Raw genomic sequence first — 22,358 nt, 5'->3', positions numbered from 1 at the left:
GGGCAGAAATGGTTGTTGGAGGTCACTGGATATAGATGTTTCAACAAGATTAGGGAGGCTGGTAAAAGAGGTGGGGGGGGGGGGGGGGGGTGGCATTGTTAATTAGAGATAGTGTAACAGCTGCAGAAAGGCAGTTCGAGGAGGATTTGCCTACTGAGGTAGTATGGGTTGAAGTCAGAAATAGGAAAGGAGCAGTCACCTTGTTGGGAGTTTTCTATAGGCCCCCCAATAACAGCAGAGATGTGGAGGAACAGATTGGGAAACAGATTTTGGAAAGGTGCAGAAGTCACAGGGTAGTAGTCATGGGTGACTTCAACTTCCCAAACATTGAATGGAAACTCTTTAAATCAAATAGTTTGAATGGGGTGGTGTTTGTGCAGTGTGTCCAGGAAGCTTTTCTAACACAGTATGTAGATTGTCCGACCAGAGGGGAGGCCATATTGGATTTGGTACTTGGGAATGAAATGAAATGAAATGAAAATCGCTTATTGTCACAAGTAGGCTTCAAATGAAGTTGCTGTGGAAAGCCCCTGGTCGCCACATTCCGCCGCCTGTTCGGGAGGCTGGTATGGGAATTGAACAGTGCTGCTGGTCTGCCTTGGTCTGCTTTCAAAGCCAGCGATTTAGCCCAGTGTGCTAAACCAGCCCCGGGTAATGAACCAGGGCAAGTGATAGATATGTTAGTGAGGGAGCATTTTGGAGATAGTGACCACAATTCTGTGACTTTCACTTTAGTAATGGAGAGGGATAGGTGCATGCAACAGTTGGGGGAAGGGTAGATACGATGCTGTCAGACAAGAACTGAAGTGCATAAGTTGGGAACATTGGCTGTCAGGGAAGGACACAATTGAAATGTGGAACTTGTTCAAGGAACAGATATTACCTGTCCTTGATATGTATGTCCCTGTCAGGCAGGGAAGAGATGATCGAGTGAGGGAACCATGGTTGACAAGAGAGGTTGAATGTCTTATTAAGAGGAAGAAGGAGACTTGTGTAAGGTTGAGGAAACAAGGTTCAGACAGGGCGCTGGAGGGATACAAGATAGCCAGGAGGGAACTGAAGAAAGGGATTAGGAGAGCTAAGAGAGGGCATTAAAAATCTTTGGCGGGTAGGATCAAGGAAAACCCCAGGGCCTTTTACACATATGTGAGAAATATGAGAATGACTAGAGCGAGGGTAGATCCGATCAAGGACAGTAGCGGGAGATTGTGTATTGAGTCTGAAGAGATAGGAGAGGTCTTGAACGAGTACTTTTCTTCAGTATTTACAAATGAGAGGGTCCATATTGTTGGAGAGGACAGTGTGAAACAGACTGGTAAGCTCGAGGAGATACTTGTTAGGAAGGAAGATGTGTTGGGAATTTTGAAAAACTTGAGGATAGACAAGTCCACCGGACCTGACAGGATATATCCAAGGATTCTATGGGAAGCAAGAGATGAAATTTTAGAGCCGTTGGCAATGATCTTTTTGTCCTCACTGTCAACAGGGGTGGTACCAGGGGATTGGAGAGTGGTGAATGTCATGCTCCTGTTCAAAAAAGGGAATAGGGATAACCCTGGGAATTACAGGCCAGTTAGTCTTACTTCGGTGGTAGGCAAAGTAATGGAAAGGGTACTGAGGGATAGGATTTCTGAGCATCTGGAAAAACACTGCTTGATTAGGGATAGTCAGCACAGATTTGTGAGGGGTAGGTCTTGCCTTACAAGTCTTATTGAATTCTTTGAGGAGGTGACCAAGCATGTGGATGAAGGTAAAGCAGTGGTTGTAGTATACATGGATTTTAGTTAGGCATTTGATAAGGTTACCCATGGTAGGCTTATGCAGAACGTAAGGAGGCATAGGATAGTGGGAAATTTGGCCAGTTGGATAACGAACTGGCTAACTGATAGAAGTCAGAGAATGCTGGTGGATGGCAAATATTCAGCCTGGAGCCCAGTTACCAGTGACGTACCGCAGGGATCAGTTCTAGGTCCTCTGCTGTTTGTGATTTTCATTAATGACTTGGATGAGGGAGTTGAAGGGTGGGTCAATAAATTTGCAGATGATACGAAGATTGGTGGAGTTGTGGATAGTGAGGAGGCTGTTGTCAGCTGTAAAGAGACATAGATAGGATGCAGAGCTGGGCTGAGAAGTGGCAGATGGAGTTTAACCCTGAAAAGTGTGAGGTTGTCCATTTTGGAAGGACAAATATGAATGCAGAATACAGGGTGAACGGTAGGGTTCTTGGCAATGTAGAGGAGCAGAGAGATCTTGGGGTCTATGTTCATAGATCTTTGAAAGTTGCCACTCAAGTGGATAGAGCTGTGAAGAAGGCCTATGGTGTGCTGGGGTCCATTAGCAGAGCCGTGAGGTGATGATGCAGCTGTACAAAACCTTGGTAAGGCCACATTTGGAGTACTGTGTGCAGTTCTGGTCGCCTCATTTTAGGAAGGATGTGGAAGCTTTGGAAAAGGTGCAACGGAGATTTACCAGGATGTTGCCTGGAATGGAGAGTAGGTCTTACGAGGAAATGTTGAGGGTGCTGGGCCTTTTCTCATTAGAACGGAGAAGGATGAGGGGCGACTTGATGGAGGTTTATACGGTGAAAAGGGGAATAGATAGAGTAGACAGTCAGAGACTTTTTCCCCTGGTGGAACACACCATTACAAGGGGACACAAATTTAAGGTGAATGGTGGAAGATATAGGGGGGATGTCAGAGGTAGGTTCTTTACACAGAGAGTGGTGGGGGCATGGAATGCACTGCCTGTGGAAGTAGTTGAGTCGGAAACATTAGGGACCTTCAAACGGTTATTGGATAGGTACATGGATTACGGTAGAATGATGGAGTTTAGATTCATTTGTTCTTAAGGGCAGCACGGTAGCATTGTGGATAGCGCAATTGCTTCACAGCTCCAGGATCCCAGGTTCAATTCCGGCTTGGGTCACTGTCTGTGCGGAGTCTGCATGTCCTCCCCGTGTGTGCGTGGGTTTCCTCCGGGTGCTCCGGTTTCCTCCCACAGTCCAAAGATGTGCAGGCTAGGTGGATTGGCCATGATAAATTGCCCTTAGTGACCAAAATTGCCCTTAGTGTTGGGTGGGGTTACTGGGTTATGGGGATAGGGTGGAGGTGTTGACCATGGATCTTTCCAAGAGCCGGTGCAGACTCGATGGGCCAAATGGCCTCCTTCTGCACTGTAAATTCTATGATAATCTATGATTAATCTAGGACTAAGGTTCGGCACAACATCGTGGGACGAAGGGCCTGTTCTGTGCTGTATTTTTCTATGTTCTATGTACAACCCAAAGATGTGCAGGTTACGTGGATTTGCCATGCTAAACTGCTCCAAAATTGGAAAAAAAAATAATTGGGTACTCTAAATTTATATATTTTTTTTAAATTCAGAAACTGAAACTCAAGACCTGACTGCTTCAACCCTGGCTCCTCCCGTTAACTACACAATCTTCCTGAGCTAAAACACAATGTCCCTAATTACTCCCAGGGAACCTTCTTTATATAAACAAAGTTCCAAGGATACAGGAGCAGAATTAGGCCATTTGGCCCATCGAATCTGCTCTGCCGTTCGATCATGGAATGATCCATTAGCCCAACTTCAGGTAAACAATGTACATGGTTGGAATGAATTATGATCTTTCACCATGCTTTAATTGCACCCCTATAGCCAAAGTGTTCTTTTGTCTTGTAAACCAGAATTTTGAAACAAAAAACATTACTGCGGCAATCACATACAGACACCAACCTCGGCTTCTAACCCTGACTGCACCAAATACATATAATACAATATATTTGAAATTCCTACATTCAGCATATATGATTGACCTGGGCCCTGGATAAGTTCAAATTGATCTACAAGAGTGGATTTCTGATGCATGGTTAAAAATTTTTAAAGTATATGTTTAGCTTTAAAAAGTTGCTGAAATTCGAGATGGTGCCACTGTTTGCTTGAAAACAAAGGGTTTTTGCTGTTTTTCGCGGGATCACAATGCAATGGCACTCATGCTCAGCCTTGAAAACATCTTGAGCCTGGGTTAACCAGCTGCAGGCTTCTCTGTTTCAGCGCAGTGTCAGCTCCTGACCTTTGCTAGTCATTAAAGCTGACTCTGTTGTCACGATTCTTCAGAATTACTTGAAGCATCTTACCACCATCTTCTTAAAGGAAATTAGGAGTGGGCGATGTCATAATATACACACAAGTATATGATGGTGCACAGACAGACATTGATTGACACACAAGATGACCAATGAACACACAGAACACAGCAGCCAATCACCAGACAGGACACGGCCACTATAAAGCCAGAGGGCACTAGTTTTCCCACTCTCTCGGGATGCAGCCTCTGAGTCAGCCAGAGCCTGTGAGCAACAACTCAAACATCCACCATGTGGTAGTAAAATAGTCTGGTTTAATAGTTAAGAGTTTAATAAAATAGAGTTGCATTTCTCCAAGTGTTGGAAGCCTGTCTCTCTCACTGCTGCAGTAAACGCAGTCCTCGCAGACCCAGCATACCCAACACATCAGGCGATAGTGTCCAATCCCACGAATGAATTTAAAAAAATTAATTAATTTTGATTTTTCAGAGGGAGCTAGTGCTCAAGAGCTGACTTGGGAATCTGTTTTTTTCTCGACAAAGTTTTTCAACTCCAATTTCTCATAACTGAACTATTGAAATGTTTCTTAAGACTTGATTTATCTTGGAATTTTAAAGTTTTAGCACATCCCTGTTAGGTCTGCCGACTCTATACTCTGGGAGTTGAAGGTGGACTTTCAAGAGATGCTATGGAGTCTTCTGCTGCAATGGTCAATTTTAAATTTCATCCTTCAGCTTCCAAGTCTTTCTATGGAGCTCTTCCCTGAGAATTTTCCTGCACCTATCTATTTTTTGAGGTTTACTTCAGATCAGAATTGAAAATGTTTTTCATTTGACTCTATTATACAATTTCTACTTTCAATATATATTTTTATCAGAGTTTTTCCACTTTTAGAAATAACTCAAGAAATCCTCAGGATTGGAACAGCACAATATATGTGCCTCAGCATATATGAATACAGAAAAAGACAGGAGAACAACAACACGGTTTAATCATTAAACTTGGTACCTCCGTATGTACCAGTGGATAAGCTAGGGAATGAGGGGGAAGACACAATATACCTATAAAGCATTGTAAAACGGTGCACACCTTCACATGTAGTAAGTGCTCGTACAGCCCATGAGAATATAGGATAAGATCTTCGCGCCATGTTCAGGCGTGCACCAAAGCATGTCTCCCCCAACTTCAATCATACCAGAGACGTCAATAACACATTATGATGTCCTTTTCTCAGATATAAGACCTGTCTGTACCTTTGCAGGAGCCAGTCAATCAGTCTCTAACCCCAAAATAAGGAAGGAAATATTGCAGAAAAAATTTGCATGAGAGGATATTTTACCTATAACCACAAGATGCAAGAAATCCCCAAAATCCAGCACAGTCAGAGCAATCATCATTCCACACATTTATGCAGAGAGGACCACCAAATATCCATACAGTTGGTTCAGATTGTAATATTTGCAGTCGGTGTCTCCCATCACTGACAATGACAGGATAAAAAGATAATATCAAGAGCACAGGAGCTCAGAATACCAGGATGTAGTCATAGGCAGCACGGTAGCACAAGTGATTAGCACTGTGGCTTCACAGTGCCAGGGTCCCAGGTTCAATTCCCTGCAGGGTCTTTGATTTGATTTATTTATTATTGTCACACGTATTGGTATACAGTGAAAAGTATTGTTTCTTGCATGCTGTACAAACTATGCATACCGTACATAGGGAAGGAAGGAGAGACTGCAGAATATAATGTTACAGTTATAGCAAGGTGTAGAGAAAAGATCAACTTAATACGAGGTAGGTCCATTCAAAAGTCTGATGGTAGGGAAGAAGCTGTTTTTGAGTCGGTTGGTACTTTGACATGCTAAAATTGCCCTTAGTGTCCAAAAATATTAGGTGGGGTTACTGGGTTATGGGGTGTGGTAGTCACCACTGATGTATATATTGTATATGGAGGAGGTCGATGTAGGTGTTTTGTGGTAAGGCCCTGTACTACAGGTACGGGGGTAGTTCCCTGTCTGCTGGCTCCGCCCAGTAGACGGAGTATAAATATGTGTGCTCCCCATACAGTAGCCATTCCTCCGTCGAAAAAGAGGCCCAAGCCATCTTTGAAGCTGTGCGGCATTGGAGGCATTACCTGGCCAGCAGGAGTTTCATTCTCCTCACTGACCAACGGTCGGTAACCTTCATGTTCAACAACACACAGCGGGGCAAGATCAAAAACGATAAAATCTGGAGGTGGAGGATCGAGCTCTCCACCTACAACTACGAGATTTTGTATCGCCCCGGTAAGCTCAACGAGCCCCCCGATGCCCTATCCCGAGGCTCATGTGCCACCGCACAAGTGGACCGACTCCGGACTCTGCACGATAACCTCTGTCACCCGGGGGTCACCCATTTTTACCATTTCATCAAGGCTCGTAATCTGCCCTACTCCATCGAGGAAGTCAGAGCAATCACCAGTGACTGCCAGGTCTGCGCAGAGTGCAAACCGCACTTCTATCGGCCAGACAGTGCGCGACTGGTGAAAGCCTCCCGCCCCTTTGAACGCCTCTGCATGGATTTCAAAGGGCCCCTCCCCTCCACTGACCATAACACGTACTTCCTCAGTGTGGTCGATAAGTATTCCAGATTCCCCTTCGCCATCCCATGCCCCGACATGACGTCTGCCACAGTCATCAAATCCCTCAACACCATCTTCACTCTGTTTGGCTTCCCCGCCTACGTCCACAGCGACAGAGGATCCTCATTCATGAGCGATGAGCTGCGTCAGTTCCTGCTCAACAGAGGTATTGCCTCAAGCAGGATGACCAGCTATAACCCCCGGAGAAATGGACAGGTGGAGATGGAGAATGGGATGATCTGGAGGGCCGTCCAGCTGGCCCTACGGTCCAAAATACTCCCAGCCTCCTGCTGGCAGGAGGTCCTTCTCGACGCCCTGCACTCTATTCGGTCGGTTCTGTGCACGGCGACTAATGAAACCCCCCATGAACGTCTGTTTGCCTTCCCTAGGAAGTCCACCTCCGGGGTGTCGCTCCCGACTTGGCTCGCAGCTCCAGGACCCGTACTCCTCCTTAATCACGTACGACTCCACCAGGCAGACCCGTTGGTTGAGAGGGTACAGCTACTTCACGCCAACCCACAGTAGGCCTACGTAGCGTACCCAAACGGCCGCCAAGATACTGTCTCACTCAGGGACCTGGCACCAGCTGGTTCCACACACACACACATCCCCGGCCCGGTGCCACCCTCCCCTCCCCCAGCGCACCCAGCCGCAAACGCCGCCCCAGGACAATCCGTCCTCCCTTTGCTCACATCCGAGGATGAAGAGGATTTCGACACGCTCCCGGAGTCACCGAAGACCAAACCGACACCGGAATCACCGCCAGCACTGAGGCACTCCCAACGACAGATCAAGGCTCCGGACCGACTGAATCTGTAACATGACCTGGACATTGAAAACACCATCCCTCTGTACATTATTTCCCCCTCCACCCCGCTGGACTCAATTTTTTTGCTCTCTGTACTTTGAACAGTCTACCTGTATATAGTTCTCCACCACCCCTGCTGGACTCAATCTTAACAGGGGGTGAATGTGGTAGTCACCACTGATATATATATATTGCATATAGAGGATGTCGGTGTAGGTGTTTTGTAGTACGGCCCTGTACTACAGGTACGGGGGTAGTTCTCTGCCTGCTGGCTCCGCCCAGTAGGCGAGGTATAAATATGTGTGCTCCCCATAGAGCAGCCATTTTGCCAGCTGCTGTAGGAGGCCACATATCTTAGTGTAATAAAGCCTCGATTGCATCCAACTCTCGTTTTTGTGTAATTGATCGTGCATCATGGGAATAGGGTGGATGTGTGGGCTTAAGTGGGGTACTCTTTCCAAAGGCTGGTGCAGACCCGATGGGCTAAATCGTCTCCTTCTGCACTGTAAATTCTATTATCTTTATTAGTGTCTTAAGTAGGCTTACATTAACACTGCAATGAAGTTATTATGAAAATGCTCTCGTCGCCACACTATGGCGCCTGTTCGAGTACAGTGAGGGAGAATTCAGAATGTCCAGTTCACCTAACAAGTAGATCTTTCGGGACTTGTGGGAGAACCTGGAGAAAACCCACGCAGACACGGGGAGAACATGCAGATTCCGCACAGACAATGGCCTTAAGCCAGAAACAAACCCAGATCCCTGGCGCTGTGAGGCAACAGTGCTAATCATTGTGCACTGTACCTTTCACAATCAGTACTATTCCAAGAAAAACAGGTTGCCAGAGTCTTGACACCTTGGCTAACGTTTGTAACTCTGCCAAATCCACCTAATTCTCACCGTGGGGGATCGTGCTCTACACAACATGCCTGCTATATTTGCCTACATTAACAATATTGCACTTCAAAAACAGGCCTCCCCAACATGTGCAAAGCTACACCATACACGCAAGTTCTTATATTTTGTGTATTAATTCAATGGACACTAATCAGCGGTTTGGCTTTAGCAATTGTTTTCTGGACACCGTTTAATGTTATGGGAATAGGTGAAACATGTGATGCTGTTCGAATAGAGAAGGATAACAAACATTGATCGATAGAATAAATTAGCGTTGGAGGTTAAATGTGATGCCGGATTAAATTACTTCTCCCCCAATAGTTTAGAAATTATGTTACTATTTTTCATCAATGAACAGTAAAAAGTTCTTCGTATCAACGGGGAAGTGCAAATGTCGAAATTCAAGAATTAGCTGTGCCGACTACACAATGATCAATGTTTGACTAATGACATTTCACTTTACAGATAAGGACAGAATGCTAAACAGCAGCATCTAAATGGAGTATCGCCATCCGGAATATCACAGCCAGGTATCATAAACTTTTTAGATCAGTTTCCTATGAACACGTCCAGTTTAATGAGCTATCTCTCTCTCTCTCTACCTGATTCGCTGGTTGTAACCATAGTTATGTGATGCCTCCAATCTGCCACTGCCTCCCACTGATTTATTAAAGTCGCGCCTCTCTTGAAGTGGGCGGGTTTGTGACTCCCACTCTGTCAGCACATCGCTCACCCCACGCTTTGGAAGCCAATCCGATTCCAATGACTTGTCTCCAGTGACTCCCATTACAATGCCCCTCCCAACCTCCACCCAGCTCTCCGAACAGACATGTTCCTGCATTTCGGGAGATTATCGGATTTTACGGAGAATTGTTTTCGGTGCTTCCTCTTTCCTTTACTCCCACCTTCATTTCATGTCACTTTGTAACATTTGCCAGATTCAGCCTCTCTGCACATCCACAGATCGTCGGCGTTCACACACTGGCTTCGTGCTGGTCACACTTTTGGGGGCGGGCGGACATTTAGGTAGCGGGTACATCGAACCTGGCTGGAGCAAAATCATACTGTATTTTCCAAACATACATTTGTCCCCCAGCCCACATGTACCAACCGGGACATTTTAAAACAGTCCCATTCAGGAGTTCTGAACATGTTTACTTTGTAACTGCCAATCTGCAAAATCACTCTCTTCCCAATTTGTAACTATTATAGGTTACCATTCTGTTTCCCTTTTTGTCTGACATTCATTGTCTTCTCCCTGTCTCTCTGTATTGTACACTTTCCATTTTGTTTTGTCATATCCTGTAACAGGCTAAAAGAACACTTCCTTAATTTTAAAGTGTGTTGGGACCCCCGCCGGCTATGGAAGACACAATTCTTCCTTCTTTCATGTTCTTCCCTCATATTCCCCTTGGATTTCTTTTTCGCTTTGCTCTCCTTTTCCCCGCTTTCTAATTAGTTTAGAAAAAAATGCGAAAAATATTTAGAAAGAAAAAAGGCACAGTGGTTAGCACAGTTGCTTCACAGCTCCAGGGTCCCAGGATTCCCGGTTTGGGACTGTTTCCTCCGGGTGCTCCGGTTTACTCCCACAGTCCAAACATGGTTTGGTCAATTGGCCATGCAATATTGCCCTTAGTGTCCAAAAAGATTAGATGGGGTTACTGGATTACAGAGATAGGTTGAAAGTGTGGCCTTAAATAGGGTGCAATTCAGGCACAAACTCCTAGGCCACTTTGCATCATTCTGTTTATTTAGTCCTATTGTTGCCACACTCCCCAATGAAATTGGGAATTGTCACTAAATTTACTTACATTCTTGCACTTCAATTAATGGATCTCAACATTCCAGTGCACTGATTTCAAACTGGGACCAAGATGAGATTAACGTCCAAACATGAGCACAGAAATATGAGTTCAGTCATTTCATAATTTTTTATTTTATTTTCCATTTTTTTGCTCAACTGCCACATAAAATGTTCACAAAGTGCTAGAGCAGGACATCTTGCAGCGTGCCTGGTTGGTAAGGCATTTTCCTGCACTTATAAACTCAAGACATTTTTATTGAAAAGTTGCTGTCAGTGTGGGCTGGTAACGATGAAGCAAGGTCAATAGGACATGTGGGACCTTGGTGAACAATGGGACAGATAGTGTATCCTCTTACCCAATGAGATTTAAGGATTGAGAACTTAACAGACAAAAGACTGAGAAGGAGGGTAAATTAGAGTATAGTCCAGCACAGAAAGAAATACGGGGGGGGGGGGGGGGGGGGGAGAGAAAAGGTTGGATTACATGAGAGAGAAAGCAAAGGGACAAAGGAAAAGTAAGAAAGGAAATAAAATATTTGACATTTTTAAAACCTCCAAAGATAATTCACAACTCAACTCCTGAGGGGGCAAAAGTAGTTGATTGGCCGTAATCAACAATTATGTTATTAAAATGATACTTACACTGTTAATTACTTAAGTCTGTGGCATACTCAATGGGCAATTAATATGCAAATGCTGCAACTGGATGAAACTTAACGAAGTTCAGTGCAAGGTCACAATTTTACAAATCTAATGATGGAGCAGCACAAATTATTTAGCAATTTGTGTATTACTCAAACTGCAAGTTGCTTAGCCAATTCGCACATCAATAACAAAATGTGCTGTTCAGATTTTAGAAACCAAATTCCAGTCTATTAACTTCCATTCAATTTCCATAGGTGATTTGTGATTGTATTCTGCAACATAGTTTCCAAAAATAGAAACCATGGGGTCACGTGCTGTGAATGCAGGAGTTGCTATTCATCTTTTCATTCTTTTTTTAAATTCTGTTGCACACTGCATAATTATTTGTTTCTGATGTGTGTGTCCTTTTCCAGGTTTCTGGAAGAAGACCCTGGCCAGATTTTGGCGATGGGGAGCTGAGTTAAGTCAAAAAAAGGAGGTGGGGCCAGCTTGCAGTGTCGGATTTGCTGGTGAGCGGGCCTACGCTTTGGCAACGCTGCAGATGTTGAGATGATGGATGCCATTGGGAATGATGTTATGCACAATGGTTTCGGTTCCTTGCTGCAGGTTGTTGGTGCTCATGATGATGAACTGCAAGATATCCTTGAGAGAATGGATGAAACAGAGAAGAGAAGCTTGGCAGTCGATAGGGCAGTCTTCTTCATGGGGGATCATCTTCAGTCCTTTGAAATCCTGTCACATGGAATGTTGAATATCCTTTTCGATTCGGGGAGATGGGGCCGGACAGGGAGTGTTTGTGCACCTGGTCTGGGGACAGATTCCCGACGGGTCTGAGAGCTGGCTGCCATGCTTTAGCAATCTCGATTTGAAGGTTGGATGTTTCGAGTTTGGTGGAGCACATTGTCTTCAGGGCCTTAGGTTGGTCGGGGATTCCGACCACTGGTATTACACTGTCTTTTCCTCAATGCTCGTTGAGAAGGATTCAAGGTGGCTAAACATGTCAGGCCACCGCCTCCCATCAGGGCCTATGTTTCCCACTACCTGTGCTTCAGGGCGATGACATGGCGGAGGCGCAGGGGCTTCGATGGAACTCTGGAAGGATCCTGAATGCTGCTCGACATTCCTGTCACGACTTTGGGATTTTCCAGCTCTATGGACGGTGATGTTATCCTGCAGCTCATCAAGAATCCTGAACTTTCTCCTTGCGATTATGCAACTGATTTTATGTTATTGTCTTTCATCACAACCAGGGTGTACGATATATGAGCACAGAGGCAGCTGTCCCCAGTTATCCTGTTATGGCAAAAATCATACTGAGTTGTGAGTGTGACATGAGAGTTATGAGGTAGTTACCCAGTTTTTTAATGTGCTTGATGTGGAGATGGTTGATATGGCTATTAAAGTCCTCATCGTGGGTGAGGAAAGCCCCCAGTTAGAACTATCAGAATCATGTTTTTCTATCGTTATTTTGGGATTATGGAATCTGTGCTTATCTCCTATGAAGGAGCAGATGGATCATATATTTTAGAGAAGTTTGGGTTCATTATGATTCTTCTTTGTCCTTGATGTCTCTGATGTTGTTGGAGTGGGGGGAAATATGCAATGGCACACATCACTGATTGGCTCGCCTTCTTCGATATTTATTTGACTGTGTGGGTAGTGGCAGTGGTCACTTGATTGAGTAGTTTAGGGCAGGAGTAACTATATTTATCTGGGTTGGGTGGAGGGTGTGTTGAGAGTTGGAGTAGATTCCCCTTCCTCAAGTTGTCCCCTTTTCTGGGCTCCTGATTTGTTCTCCTTCTCGAGATAAAGTCTGAGTGCTGTGGATCAGTGTTGTTGGAGCCTTTCTGTGGTTGGAGGGTAGACGCGGTGGGGGAGTTAGGTGCCCTCCTGTATATGTAGTATTACACAGAGACTTCCAGATTCTTGAGACCTGGGCTCCCTAGGGAGCCAGTGTCCTGTTTCTGGTGAGGATACGCTGTTCTGCCCCTTTTTGTAAAGGTGTATAATGCTAGACCTTGTCTGGCGTTCTTTGGCTAATCCTGGTATTCCTCTTCTTTTGAGGTTCCCTTTCCTTAATTATGTAAGAAGGACATTGATACAGGCTCTGATTTGGTGTATTGTGTCTCAGGGTTGAGGGGGGCAGAGGATCGTACCCCTCCCAAGATGCCCAGTTTGTGGGTGCCTTGACGGTTCTTCTTCTCCTTGTTGGTGGGGTTTCCTCGGTGGAGGATGGTGTAAATCTTCCAGTGTCAACGGTGATGGAGCAGTGCATCTGGTGTAGCTGGATAGGAGTGAGATCAGTTGTGTAACAACTTTTGCATGGTGTGGGTAACCTTTGTTTACTAGCTACTGTATATGAGAGTGTATAACGCCAAGCCATGTCATGTACTGAGGGCAGTATCCTACTGCTCCTCAATGCTTGCGATGTTCCTTATTAGCCCAGGTGTCTTGGGAGGCTGAATGGGAATTTGAATGAGCAGATTTTTCATTTTTTGTCTTGTGGTAGGGGTGGGGGGGTAGGAGGGGTAGCAGCCTGCACCGTGGGGCCATGTGCTCATAGAACATACAGTGCAGAAGGAGGCCATTCTGCCCATCGAGTCTGCATCGACCCACTTAAGCCCTCACTTCCACCCTATCCCCGTAACCCAATAACATCTCCTAACCTTTTTTTGGTCACTAAGGGCAGTTTATCATGGCCAATCCACCTAACCTGCACGTCTTTGGACTGTGGGAGGAAACCGGAGGAAACCCACACAGACACGGGGAGAATGTGCAGACTCCATACAGACAGGGCAGGACTGCTGTGTGCTTTGTTTCATGGAGACATGGCTCACTCCTGCTTCACCAGACTGTGCTCTACAGCCAGAGAGCTTCTCAATCCACCAAATGGACCGTACAGCAGTCTCAGGCAAGGCTAGGGGAGGTGGGGTCTGCCTTCTAATCAACACTTCCTGGTGCCTAGAAGTAGCAACACTGGCGAGTTTTTGCTCCCCAGACCTAGAATACCTGACGCCAAAATGCTGTCCCTACTACCTTCTGCGGGAGTTCAGCTCCGTTATCCTGACTACAGTTTACATCTCACCCCATGCGAACGTAAAAATCGCACTGGACAAAATATTCACCACCACAAATAGCCTTGAAACGAAACATCCCGAGGCCTTGTTCATTGTAGCTGGGGACTTCAATCAGGCCAAGCTCAAGAGCGTACTACCAAATTACCACCAACACGTCCCCTGTTCCACCAGGGGCCCAAACATCCTGGACCACTGCTACACAAATATCAAACATGCGTACTGCTCTATCGCCCGCCCACACTTTGGCAAATCTGACCACAAGGCTGTGCTCCTGCTCCCGGCCTATAAGCAAAAACTGAAGCGGGAGAATCCGTCAAAGAAAGCGTGCAATGTTGGTCTGAGGAATCGGATGATCTCCTAGGGGACTGCTTAGAGTCAGTGGACTGGTCAGTATTTAAAAACTCTGCGACCAGCTGAATGAGTACCACTACAGTAACTGACTTCATTAGTAAGTGTGAAGAAGACTGTGTGCCAAAGAAGCAAATCTGCATGTTTCCCAACCGGAAACCCTGGAGGAACAGGGATATCCACTGCTTGCTGAAATCTAGGTCTGAGACATTCAAGTCAGGCGACCCTGACCTACACAAGAAAGCCAGATTTGATCTAAGGAGATCCATCAAAGATGCCAAAAGACAGTACCGGACCAAGCTCGAGTCCCAGGCTAGCCACACAGACACCCACCAACTATGGCAAGGTCTGCAATAACGGGCTACAAGATGAAGGTATGTAAAATCACCGGCTCCAATGCACCACTCCCTGATGAGCATAACGCATTCTATGCACGCTTTGAACAAGAGGTCAGCGAGAGAAAGCCCTCCACCCCGGATGAACCTGTACCTGAGATCACCACTGCAGACGTCAGAACAGCCTTCTCGAAGGTCAACCCACGGAAAGCCACTGGCCCGGATGGGGCACCCGGACAGCCACTCAGGTATTACTCGGATCAGCTGGTGGGGGTATTCGCGGACATCTTCAACCTCTCTTTACAACATTCTGAGGTCCCTATCTGCTTCAAGAAGATGACCATCATCACTGTACCAAAAAAAAGCCAAGCAGCGTGCCTTAATGACTATCGTCCAGTGGCTCTGACATCCATCATCATGAAGTGCTTCGAAAGGTTAGTCATGGCACGAATCAACTCCAGCCGCCCGGATTGCCTTGATCCACTACAGTTCGCCTACCGCTGCAACAGGTCCACAGCAGACACCATCTCCATGGCCCTGCACTGTACCCTGGAACACTAAGATAACAAAGACAGCCATGTCAGACTCCTATTTATCGACTGCAGCTCAGCCTTCAACACCATCATTCCTATGAAATCCATCTCCAAACTCCGTGGCCTTGGCCACGGCTCCTCCCTCTGTGACTGAATCCTGAACTTTCTAACCCACAGGCCACAATCAGTAAGGATAGGCAACAACACCTCCTCCACAATCATCCTCAACACCAGTGCCCCACAAGGCTGTGTCCTCAGCCCCCGACTATACTCTTTGTACACCTATGACTGTGTGGCCAAATTCCCCTCCAACTTGATTTTCAAATTTGAAGATGACACCACAGTAGTGGGTTGGATTTCAAACAATGACGAGACAGAGTACAGGAATGAGATAGAGAATCTGTTGAACTGGTGCGATGACAATAATCTCTCCCTCAAAGTCAACAAAACGAAGGAGATTGTCATTGACTTCAGGAAGCATCATGGAGAACATGCCCCTGTCTTCATCAATGGGAACGAAGTAGAAAGGGTCGAGAGCTTCAAATTTTTAGGTGTCCAGATCACCAACAGCCTGTCCTGGTCCCCTCATGCCAACACTATAGTTAAGAAAGCCCACCAACGACTCTACTTTCTCAGAAGACAAAGGAAATTTGGCATGTCACCTACAACACTCACCAACTTCTACAGATGCACCATAGAAAGCATTCTTTCTGATTGTATCACAGCTTCTTATGGATCCTGCTCTGCCCCAGACTGCAGGAAATTACAGAAGGTTGTGAATGTAGCCCAATCCATCACACAAACCAGCCTCCCATCCATCGACTCTGTCTACAATTCCCGCTGCCTCGGAAAGGCAGCCAGCATAATTAAGGACCCTACGCACCCTGGACATGCTCTCTTCCACCTTCTTCCATCAGGAAAAAGATACCACCTAACCTGCATATCTTTGGACTGTGGGAGGAAACTGGAGCACCTGGACGAAACCCACGCAGATATTTTTTGCATTCGCCTACAGGCAGACAAGGGCTTGATTTAAGGACGATATGGTTTTTCTCAATACATCATTGTCAGCTTAAACATTTTGTAGAGCATGGGCCCACGCCTGGATACTGACGTGAGTATTGCAACTGAATCAAACTGCTGCAGTTATCACTATTTTCCCAATGATGAGTTTACCTGATATTTAATGTTTATTTGACCCTGAATTGAGCTTCCAACTACTTGTCCACGCCAACAGTAAGATTGCCTATTTCCATCTTTTTTACTCTTTCATGGATGTGGGCAGCCCTGGCCAGGTCTGCATTTTTATTGCCCATCCCTAATTGCCCTTAAGAGAGTAGTGAGACACCATTGTGAACTGCTGCAGTCCATGTGATGTAGGTACACCCACGGTGCTGTTAAGAAGGGAGTTCCAGGATTTTGACCCAGCAACAGAGTAACAACGGCAATACAGTTTCAGGTCAGGGTGGTGAGTGGCTTGGGTTGGTGGTATTCCCATGCATCTTCTGCCCGTCTCCTTCTAGGTAGTACAGATTGTGAGTTTGGAAGGTGCTGTTGACGTGATTTTTATATCTTTTGACTTTACCCTTTCCTCAGTTCATCTGCTATTGCAACCCTTATCCATACCTTTGTTACCTTCAGTTTTTTCATATTCCAATGTGCCTGCCACATGATACCCTCCTTAGGTCATTCAAAAATACCATGTCCTTGCACCAGATACTCTCCACCATCACCCATGTGCTTGCTGACTCACACTAGCTCGCTGTCAACTGAAACGTCCTTTTTAAAATTCTCATGCTTGTTTTCAAATCCTTCAATGGTCTTCCCTCCCTATCTCTATAATCTCCTCCAACTCTACAACCCTCCAAGATAGCTGCGCTTCTCCAATTCTGGCCGTGAGCATCTCCAATTTTAATTCCTCCCCCACTGGCGGACATTTCTTCAGCTGCCAAGACCCTGAGTTCTGAAATTCCCTTACTAAACATCTCTACTTTTGTAGCTGGATTCCCTTAAAACCTGCCCATTTGACCAAGCGTTTGATCATCTGGCTCAATGTCTTCTTATTTGATTCGGTGTCAAATTTTGTTTGATAAGCATTTGGTGAAGCGACCTTTTATACGTAGTGACACTCAAGTTGTTGCTTTGGTAGGTTTAAGCATAATGGTGACTTCTTAATTCAAAGTAACATCCCGACTGGACTCTACCAGATCGAGGTAGGTTCTTTACTCAGAGAATGGTTAGGGTGTGGAATGGACTGCCTGCTGTGATAGTGGAGTCGGACACTTTAGGAACTTTCAAGGGCAGCATCCTTGAATAATTGCAGCGGGCACTTTCCTCCTGGTATTACCAATGATGTTAATTCCCCTTAAATTGATGGGTAGATAAGAGCATTCTAAGCCAGGAGACAAAAATGCAACGGGAATGGTTGCACCGAACAAGAGAGAAGCTTTGAAAACAAGTCTGTCTTCACAGACTTTTTTATATCGTAATATAAGCAGCATTAAACTCAGCTGCTGCCCAGTGTTTCAGGAGTTCATATGGACGCAGCAGTTAAACGAGCAGATCGAATATAAATCTTAAGACTTTGCTTGAGTATTTTTTCGCGCGTTCTGAAAAAAACATAGCATCGAAGTAAAATAAAGTTTTAAAAAAGTTTTTATTAACGGTTTTAGTTAAATATACCTGGTTTTATTTACAATAGGCTTGTGTTAATCTAGAAACTTGATCGTTCAAACGTCAGTAAAACACGAGGGTCGTGCTGTCAACAGGAGTAACATTTTCATTGAAGTGACATTGGTCGAAGCAGGACATGACATTAACAAAAAACACGGCTGAAATTGGCAGTATGTGTCTATGTGTACATAGTCTGTAAAACGTTCGGGGGAACTCGATTCATTGTCGTTTCAAACCATATTATTACTATGGGCTGGTTTGACAGCAGTGTGGACTTTACAACTAGTCACGCCCACAACGCTGTACTACTCCCCTGTACACGTTGTAATGAAGAGCTACACATGTATTAAGTTTAACATGAGATACTGTATTCCAGAACGGCTGTTAATAAATTAGGGGCATTTTAAGTTTTACAAATTCATTTATAAACCACGGAACTTTAATATAATCGATCAGCTATACAAACAATATAGTCCCACTCTTTAAGCGGTGAGTAAAATAGACAATCGCATAGAAACACAACATTGCAGTCCCTTATTGTATCAGCCCTGCATTGCTGACAGCATGAACTTGCAGACAGACCCCCAGCTTTCGCTACAATATTCCGAAGCAACTTTGTCAATATCTGGAGCGTCAGGGTCCACGGTGGATAAGGAGCTCGGCAGCTTCGGTTGCTCCTTGCCCGGGGCTGCGGCGGTTTGCTGTGTGGAGCCGGTCATTTTCAGATTCGCTGCTTTTGTACTTCGACACAAGCTGGATTTCAGCACCGCCGATGGTTCGCTGCATATTGCCTTTTGCTTCTTCAGCGCCCGGGTGATTTGCTTCCAGTAGGTTTTTGCGTCTCCCGCGTACTTGGCGCAGGCTGATGGCTTTCCCGTGAACTCACACCAGTAATCATCAGCTCCTTTCTTGCACTCCACACGCAGGTTCCTGTCAGCGCCATCCTCCCCTCTGAGCCTCCACTTGCAGTGTGCCTTGTCCTTGTTGACGAACCTTCCCTGCTGGGGGACTGAACCCTTCCCCTGCCTCTTCCCCTGCTCTGCCCCGCTCGGGCTGCTCTCTGCCTTCCTTGCTGTGGCCCCGTCCTGCGGCTGCTCCTTGTCCTGTCCTTTGCCTTTCCTCCTCCTCCTCTGCTTCTTCTCCTCACTTGCCCCCGCCAGCAGACACTGGGCGACGAAGAGGAACAACAGGAGCACAGCGACTCTCGACAACTGCATGGCTGAAATCTGACAACGGTCTCCTCCTCAGAAAGTGGCGGCTAGAAAGTGGGGCAAAGGGGGAAAACAAAGAGTTAACTTGACTAAATTGCACGTGCACCCGCCGGACTTCCAAGAACCCCGATTTGCCAAATCAAAACAAAAAGACAAAATCAACGAGGAGAGGGAACCTACCTCGAAGGTTCTTCTGCGAGATGCTCTGGAGGGAAATGCAACCGTTAGTGGCGATAGGCTGGAGTTTCTGGCCATTTATATGTTGCAGGCAACGCCCACGATGAACGGGGCGTCACTCTGCAACAATGCAGAGAATACCTGAGCTCTGCTTCACCACATGCAGGACCACACCTTAGCAAGGTTCACCCAGAGGCGCCACCCCATTTACAGCCACAAGCTGCCTTTGCAAAGCAGCACTCTTACAAACTCCAGCAATAGCGGACACACATAGCGGAGCTAAATCGCTGGACTGCATGCTAATCCCATTATTTTAGGTTGTCAACATAAATCACCACATCTCAAAAGCGATTCATTGGGCAAAGGATTTGGGGAAATAGCCCGCCTGAAATGCTCTCTGCAAACGCAGGTTTTGGGGGATTTCTTCTCCGCCGAGGTTACTGGACAGAGGGAAATCGGCGGTGGGGGTGGGGTGGGCGGTTTAACCATCCCCGGCAGAAATTGAAAGTGATCCCATACTTTATCCTTCAGTTCCATGGACAGTCTCCAGCCCGCAGGGTAACGGGATGATTGCTTACAGCGTTATGTTTATTTCATACTTCTTTCAAAGGGCACTTTTCAATCAAGGTTAGGGTTAATAGAGCAGTGATAATGTGACATTGGGGTTTATAAGAGGGTCTCAGAATGGTTTGAGCACAGGAAGAGGCAATTCGGCCCGCCCTGCTTGTGCTGGCCCCTTGGTAAAAGCAATTCACCTGGTGTCCCTCTCCTGCCTTTTCCTTTAGCCCTGAAAATGTTGCCTTTTCAGATAATGGTCCAAGTCTCTTTTCGAAGCTGTTTGAACCTGCCTCTACCACACCCTCATTCAGTGCATTGCACATCCTAACCACTTGCTGCCTAAAGACGTGTTTCCTTATATCGCCTTTGCTCCTTTTGCCCATCACTTTAAATCAATGTGCTCTGGTTCACCACCCTTCCACCAATAGGAACAGTTTCCCCTTATTTATTGTGGCTATATCCTTCATGAGGAGGGTGAGACTGTGAGTGAGGCAGGTAAGGGGACCCAGAGAGCAGGAGTGCAGGAACCTCAGCCTTTTCAATCCTTCAACAGGTTTGCGGTCCTCTAATTTGTCGATGAGCTGACAGACCACGACACCTTGCTATAGGTATGATGTGGAGATGCCGGTGTTGGACTGGAGTGGGTACAATAAGAGGTCGGACAATACCAGGTTAAAGTCCAACAGATTTGTTTGAAATCACTAGCTTTCGGAGCACAGTTCCGTGAAGGAGCAGTGCTCTGAAAGCTAGTGATTCCAAACAAACCTGTTGGACTTTAACCTGGTGTTGTAAGACCTCTTGTTATAGGAAGCCATTCAAGTGGGAAGAGCAAAAGAGGAATGCAGTGGTTGTAGGGGATTGAATAATGCGGGGGATTAACACTGTTCCCTGCAGCAAAGAATGACAGTCCAGATGGCGGTGTTTTTACCCAGTACTAGAGTTCAGGACATCTGCTGAGAGCTGGAGTGGAACTTGCAGTGAGAGGGGAGGACCCAGTGGTTGTGGCCCATGTAAGTATGAATGGCATGGGCAGCACGGTGGCACAGTGGTTAGCATTGTCGCCTATGGCGCTGAGGACCCAGGTTCGAATCCTGGCCCTGGGTCACTGTCTGTGTGGAGTTTGCACATTCTCCCCGTGTCTGCATGGGTTTCACCCCCACAACCCAAAAGATGTGCAGGGTAGATGGATTGGCCACGCTAAATTGGAAAAAATAATTGGGTACTCTAAAAAATTTTTTTTTTTTAAAGTAGGGCAGCACGGTAGCATGGTGGTTAGCATAAATGCTTCACAGCTCCAGGGTCCCAGGTTCGATTCCCGGCTGGGTCACTGTCTGTGCGGAGTCTGCACGTCCTCCCCGTGTGTGCGTGGGTTTCCTCCGGGTGCTCCGGTTTCCTCCCAGAGTCCAAAGATGTGCGGGTTAGGTGGGTTGGCCATGCTAAATTGCCTGTAGTGTCCTAAAAAAAGTAAGGTTGGGGGGGGGGTTGTTGGGTTACGGGTATAGGGTGGGTACGTGGGTTTGAGTAGGGTGATCATGGCTCGGCACAACATGAAGGGCCTGTTCTGTGCTGTACTGTTCTATGTTCTATGTTCTAGGGCATAGGTAGGACGAAGAAGGAGATTCCACATAGTCAGTATGAGGAGCTAGCCACCAAATTATGAAGCAGAACCTCAAACTAATAATCTTTATTATTGTCACAAGTAGGCTTACATTAAAACTGCATCAAAGTTACTGTGAAAAGTCCCTAGTCGCCACACTTGCACCTGCTCGGGTACACAGAGGGAGAATTCAGAATGTCCAAATTACCAAACAGCATGTCTTTCGGGACTTGTGGGAGGAAACTGGAGCACCCAGAGGAAACCCACACAGACACGGGGAGAACGTGCAGACTCCACACAGACAGCGACCCAAGCCAGGAATCGAGCATGAGTGCCTGGTGCTGTGAAGCGACAGTGCTAACCACTGTGCTGCCATGCCGCCCAAGTAATCATCTGTGGATGATCACTCGAGCCACATGCAAATAGATAAGAGAAATTATTGTGTTGCTTAAAGATTGGTAGGAAGAAGTGGGTTCCAGTTTGTGGGGCACTGGCATCAGTACTTGGGAAAGTGGGGGTTGTACTGTTGGGTCGGCTGACACATGAACCATGCTGAGACCAGTGTCCAAGCAAGTTGCATAACTAGGGAAGTAGAGAGGATTTTAAACTAATAAGTGGAGGCAAGGGATAACATTTGGGAAGATGAGATAACTTAAAGATTGGGACCTGAATATTGAAAGATACATGATATTTAGGAAGGACAGAAAGCTAGTAAAAGGTGGAGGGGTGCCTCTGTTAATTAATAATGCTATTAGCATGTTAGAGAGGGATAACCTAATTTCAGGATACTAGGATGTAAAAGCAATTTGGGTAGAGATGAGAAATGATAAAGGCAAGAAGTCACTTGTGGAAGTGGTGTACAGGCTCCGTAACAGTACTCACATGATGGGACAATAATGGGAGTTCTTCAGAAATGCACAGCGTTAATCAGGCGGAATTCTAATCTACATCTAGACTATTAATCAGATGGACAACGGTAGTCCAGAT

The 22,358-nt window shown here is 46.1% G+C and overlaps 1 protein-coding gene across 1 annotated transcript; it reads right to left on the bottom strand.

Annotated features, from left to right (window-relative positions):
• Nucleotides 1–17,792: 17,792 nt before the first annotated feature.
• On the bottom strand, nucleotides 17,793–19,437 carry LOC119963058 (fibroblast growth factor-binding protein 1-like). The gene is made up of 2 exons (XM_038791600.1): nucleotides 19,220–19,437; nucleotides 17,793–19,086 (listed from the first exon to the last, which is right to left on the bottom strand). The coding sequence occupies exon 2, from the start codon at nucleotides 19,043–19,045 to the stop codon at nucleotides 18,371–18,373; it is 675 nt and encodes a 224-aa protein (XP_038647528.1). The 5' UTR covers nucleotides 19,046–19,086; nucleotides 19,220–19,437; the 3' UTR covers nucleotides 17,793–18,370.
• Nucleotides 19,438–22,358: the final 2,921 nt, after the last annotated feature.

The sequence above is a fragment of the Scyliorhinus canicula genome, chromosome 3 (assembly GCF_902713615.1).
Source record: "Scyliorhinus canicula chromosome 3, sScyCan1.1, whole genome shotgun sequence".
Classification (NCBI taxonomy): domain Eukaryota; kingdom Metazoa; phylum Chordata; class Chondrichthyes; order Carcharhiniformes; family Scyliorhinidae; genus Scyliorhinus; species Scyliorhinus canicula.
This window is presented reverse-complemented; position numbering and strand designations above follow the sequence as displayed.